General features: G+C 30.8%; 2 protein-coding genes across 2 annotated transcripts; both read left to right on the top strand.

The window, feature by feature from the left end:
- The first annotated feature begins 1,248 nt into the window (after nt 1-1,248).
- On the top strand, nt 1,249-2,672 carry LOC108466537 (non-functional pseudokinase ZED1-like). The gene is made up of 2 exons (XM_017766901.2): nt 1,249-1,383; nt 1,523-2,672. Exon 2 carries the CDS (start codon nt 1,534-1,536, stop codon nt 2,554-2,556), a length of 1,023 nt encoding a protein of 340 aa, XP_017622390.1. The 5' UTR covers nt 1,249-1,383; nt 1,523-1,533; the 3' UTR covers nt 2,557-2,672.
- An 895-nt stretch (nt 2,673-3,567) lies between these two features.
- LOC108466720 (inositol-tetrakisphosphate 1-kinase 2-like) lies at nt 3,568-5,229 on the top strand. Its single transcript, XM_017767091.2, has one exon. The coding sequence runs from the start codon at nt 3,980-3,982 to the stop codon at nt 4,970-4,972; it is 993 nt and encodes a 330-aa protein (XP_017622580.1). The 5' UTR covers nt 3,568-3,979; the 3' UTR covers nt 4,973-5,229.
- The last annotated feature ends 276 nt before the right edge of the window (nt 5,230-5,505 follow it).

Here is a 5,505-nt window from a genome sequence, read left to right as displayed (position 1 = left end):
ATGTAATATAGCACTTTTAATGGAAAGAAATTTCAACCATTTATCATAATTTAAGAAATATTTTACTATTCGAGCTTAACTTAATTTAAAATTAAATAATTTAATTTAAATATTATTTATGATATAAATATTGCGAACAATATTTAAAATTTTCATATAGAATAAAAGAATTCAATTTTAAATGTTATAAAAATTATATAAGTAATTTTTTTTCTATAAATTAAAGTTTTATTATTGAAATGTGGATAGTTTAAGTAAGATGATTAAAAAAGATAAAAATTATTTTATATTACAAAAAACACAATGTTACATTAAAAAAGTAAAATGTAAAATTTGTATTTAATATTGTAATGAGTTTTTAATGTTATGAATATAATGAAAATATTAATATATAAATGTAGCTATTTAATTGATTAAAAGGTGATAGACATGTTAAGTTAATAAAATTAGTGAGATTTAAACTAAAATTTTATTAAATTTATTCTACCAACTTTTATAAAAGAATGTAAAGTTAAAAGGAGATGAAACATAATTTATTATATTTTAATACATTGAAATATGAATAAAAATAAGTTTTAAGTGTATTTAGTTGAAAAGAAAAGCAATAAGTTTTTATCTATGCTTAAAAGAAATCATTTTAGATTGAGAAAATAAAAGAATGTATTTTCAACATTTTCATTTTCATCCTTTCGTCTTTAAACTCTTCTAAGCAATGAAGGAAAATAAATAAATTTTTCTTTCAACTTTTTAATCTTTCCTTCCGAGTATATCAATGTATATTTTCTTTCTAGTTTTCTACTTCTTTAAACTTTTAATTTTCTTTTTATTCTACAACATATTTAGTATTTCTTTATTGCTAGTTAAGTAAGATTGAAGTCGTTTTGTTATGATCATGAGTAAAAATATCATATGGGTTCTCTATCAAATTTATTTTGGGTAAGTCTCATTAAAAGTAGACTTTATTCGTATTTATTTTGGTCTAGTTCTGTATATATCTCCACAAATATTTTTTTTATTCTCTTGTTCTGTAATTTTCCTAAATATGCAAAGCTACTACTTGTGTTTATTATTACACTGGGCCATGGATCTCACCATCAATTATAGGCCTGCCAAAACCTAGTTCTGAGATTGAAGTAACACTGAGATGAAATTGAAACAGTGAATTTGGACCCAAATTTGTGAGCAATGGGCTAAGTGCTGATCCAATGGATTTATTATGTCAATGGTCCCTTATCAATTCTTGAAAAGAGAAAGTCAGAGAAAGCTGCTTGCCTTTTTATTGGTCTTAAATGTAAGCTTCCTGAGATTGACTCTAATGCCTGGTTTGACTTTTATCATCTTCCTGCGGGTTTCACTTTCTCCCCCTTTTTTCTGCCATTTTAGGTGCTTGCCTCTTCTGCTATTTTACTCTCTTTTTAATCTGTATAAAATTAAAGTATTGTTAAATGCAATCAATTAGAAGAAAATTGTCTTTTTTTGCTATTTTCCCAATGTATTAGTCTCTAATTTAGCATCTTTGCAGGTATTTATTGTATGTTGAAGGAAGGGGAGATGGGATCATGTTTCAGAATAAAAAGGCAAAGCAAGGATGAGGGACCATTGTTGAAGAATGGGAGTGTGTTATTAGAAAAGCTTATTGCCTCATCTGATGGTAAATGTAATCCTATTTGTACTTTCTCCGCCGAGGAGCTGAGCGAAGCAGCGAAAGGTTACGATGTCGGTCAGGAAATTTCGAGGTACGTTCATTTCGTGTTATACAAAGGCTTTCTGCGTGGTCGGGAGATATCTGTGAAACGGTACGAAAGCTATAACAAATGCCTTGAAACAGCTATCACAGATATAGTAATTAGCTCACAAATGAGTGTGCACAAGAATGTTCTAAAACTAATTGGATGCTGCTTAGAGACTCAAAATCCAGTGCTTGTTTATGAATATGGTGGTGAAAAGAATCTCCAAAGATTAATGTTTGATGTTAGTGATGGGCAACTTGAGCCATTAACATGGAAGTCTAGAATAAAGATTGCAATGGATATTGCTAATGCAGTTGCATATCTCCATACTGCCTTGTCCAGGCCTGTTATTAATCGTGGGCTTTCGTTGATATCGATAGTAATAGATACGAATTATGTTGCTAAGCTTTCTGATTTCTCGCTCTCCGTGGCAATTCCGAAAGGAAAATCGCATGTCGTAGAAGATACCATCTCCGGGGTAGTTGGGTATATAGCACCTGAGGTTTTGGAATGCAAAATAAATGAAAAGGCTGATGTTTATAGTTTTGGCATACTGTTACTTGAGCTTTTAACTAGAAGAAAATCTGGGGATCACAATGTGGAGGAAGCACCCTTTAGAGCATTTGTGTCGAATTATGTCGAAAGCAATCGGTTAACCGAAATTGTGGATCAAAGTATTTTGAGTGAAAGAATCAATGGTAATGAGTTGGTAAGTTTGGCGAAGATTGCACTTTGTTGTACACAAGAAAATCCCGAGAATCGACCGATGATAACTGATGTTGCAAAACAGCTTAGGCTACTCAATAAAGATTGTAAGCTTTGTTAGCTCAGTAGCTCTAATTATGGTGTATGATACTTATACTGGCACTTGATCTTGAGTTCAGGGAACATAGTTTGCCTTACTCTGTAATAAAATACTGAACTCACTGCAATCAACAAAAACCTTCTGCAGCTTTCAATATTGTTTACCCATTTTGCTATAGATTCAATTATGCTAAAAGGAAACAGGACTCCTAAATCTTCCAAGCAAAAAGGAAAGGTTAAGTTATGTTTTACTTTAATTTGATATTTTTAAAATTTTAATTCGAAAGTTATTAAATTAACTATGCTATTTTTAAGATCTTATCGACAAACATATTATCATATATGTAATGTCATGTTAACTTGTTATTTTACATATTATAGTCAACTCTCTTTATAATAGCTACTAACTATAACAACATTTCAGTATAATGGTCAAGTTTCTTGGACAACTAATTTTTATGTTTTATTTTTAAGTAAAATTATAGCTATTTCATATAAGCAAGTCTATTAATTATCATTTATTAAATGAAAATGATATTAATTAAAATATTATTTCAATAAAATGACTAAATATCATGTAAAAAATCTACCAATCATATTTTATTAAATAGAATTAATCTTCAATAAATGGAATTAAAGATATCATTTTAATAAAATTATTAAGCTCCTTAATTAAATATTCTACTATGAATTTAGAAGATTGTAAACTTATAAATTGTTTACTTGAATTTAATTACTCATGATAGATTAATTATTTTAATTTGAGAACTCATATTGGTTAATTGAAGTTGTTAGATTTATAAACTTTATAATTAATCATATGAAAAATTATAAAATAAATATATATAAAAGTAATAATGCATGCACTTGTTATACATTTTTAAATTTGTTGATTTAATTCTCACTTTCTTTCTATTTTTAACCTAATTTCCACTTTTTTTATTGTATGAAAATACATTATATAAATTTTATGATAAGTTTACAATGATTATTTTTTATGGACTGTTGTAGAGGGGTTGACTGTACTTGTAAAAGTGCACCAAATCCTAGTACCATAATTTTGTTTTCTTGTTATTTTGCTCAAATTTCACTTCTTTTCATTCAAAAACCCAATCTTGCTTCTGCTAAAACTGAATATTCCCTTCAAGAATCCAATACCCAATATTTTCTTCCTCGTGTTTTTTTTTTTTTTTGGTTCTGAAAACTCCCATTTCCGCGAGACATGTATGCATTTATTTGGGGAGAATTGTAAAGAGGAAGAAAGGGTTTAACAAAAACTTGATTCTTTGTTTATTTTTCATCTTTTTTTGGTGTCATTTCTTGTTGGAGAACAATCTTCAGAGAAGGAAGTTGACAAAGGGAAGAAAAACCCAGAAACCAAAAGAAAGAAGAAAATATATATCTTTGTTTTTTTAGTGTATTTTTTTTAAAAGAAAAGAGTAGATATGAGGATAAAGGGGAAAAACTTTGATGGAGAAGGTGGGGAGGAAGAGGAACAGAAGCTTGTTGTTGGGTATGCTTTGACATTGAAGAAGAAAAAGAGTTTCTTGCAACCCGAGTTTGAGCGTTTGGCTTGCAAAAAGGGGATATTATTTGTCGCCATTGATGTAAACCTACCGCTGTCAGACCAGGGTCCTTTTGACATTATTTTACACAAGTTGTTGGGGAAAGAGTGGGGCGATATTGTTGAGGACTATCGACAAACACATCCAGAAGTAACTGTTATTGATCCTCCATATGCGATACAACATCTACACAATCGCCAGTCAATGCTTCAGGATGTTGTTGATTTAAACTTATCAGACTTCCATGGCAGAGTTGGTGTTCCAAAACAAATGGTTATCATGAAAGATCCGCTTTCCATCCCTGATGAAGTTGCTAAAGCTGGGCTGAAGTTACCCTTAGTTGCTAAAGAAATAGTAGTGGATGGAAGTGCCAAGTCACACGAGCTGTTTCTTGCATGTGATTGGTCCTCTCTATCTGAACTTGAGCCTCCATTGGTCCTACAAGAGTTTGTGAATCATGATGGTATTCTTTTTAAAATTTATATCGTTGGGGATGCAATTAAGGTTGTAAGGAGATTCTCTCTGTCCAATGTCAACCAATGTCAGCTTGCAAAAGTTCCTGGTATTTTTCCTTTTCCAAGGGTTTCATCGGCTGCTGCTTCTGCTAATGATGCAGATTTGGACCCCCGCGTTGCTGAAGTTCCTCCAAGGCCTTTGCTGGAGAGACTTTCAAAGGAGCTCCGTCACCGGCTGGGCCTTCGATTGTTCAATATAGATATGATCCGAGAGCATGGGACAAGAGACATCTTTTATGTGATTGACATTAACTACTTTCCTGGGTATGGCAAAATGCCTGATTATGAGGTCATTTTTACAGATTTTCTACTGACTTTCAAGAAGAAAAAGTATAGGGCTATCAGTTGTGAAGACTGAAGAGAGTATAGAAGGAAATATCGATTAATCGTACGAGATGTTTCACGTAAAGTGTGGCTTGGAGTATGGAAGAACTGACACAAAAACTGAAATTACTTAAACTTCCATAATTACTGACTGGTATGAATGCCCTTTGATCAAGTCACTAAAGTATGGGTGGTTCATTACATTTTAGCCCTATAATACTTGTGATTGATTCTGTTCTAGAAACAAGATTACACAATGATATAAAAAATTTCTTTTTCAAAAAAAAAAAAAAAAACTGTACTTGTAAAAATAATTTAATAGGTTTAACCGTTGTCGTTTGAGCTTCAAAAAATATAGAGACTAAGAACGATCTAATTAGAAAACATAAACTAAATTCACAACTTTAACGGTTGTCGTTTTGTTGCATTCAATGTTTCACGAGTCACAACTTAAGAAGTTTAATGAGAAGGAAGTAACTTAATTATCACTTTTACCAATACTAGTTGAAGATTGATATTGTGTCAAATTCACATATTTATGTGTTTTATTTTGACAAATTTTTGGGT

The sequence above is a fragment of the Gossypium arboreum genome, chromosome 2 (genome assembly GCF_025698485.1).
Source record: "Gossypium arboreum isolate Shixiya-1 chromosome 2, ASM2569848v2, whole genome shotgun sequence".
Taxonomy (NCBI): domain Eukaryota; kingdom Viridiplantae; phylum Streptophyta; class Magnoliopsida; order Malvales; family Malvaceae; genus Gossypium; species Gossypium arboreum.
This window is presented reverse-complemented; position numbering and strand designations above follow the sequence as displayed.

Bases quoted from the DNA above. Each gene is read 5' to 3' on its own strand.
- LOC108466537 (XM_017766901.2), top strand. From the start codon at position 1,534: ATGTTGAAGGAAGGGGAGATGGGATCATGTTTCAGAATAAAAAGGCAA.
- LOC108466720 (XM_017767091.2), top strand. From the start codon at position 3,980: ATGAGGATAAAGGGGAAAAACTTTGATGGAGAAGGTGGGGAGGAAGAG.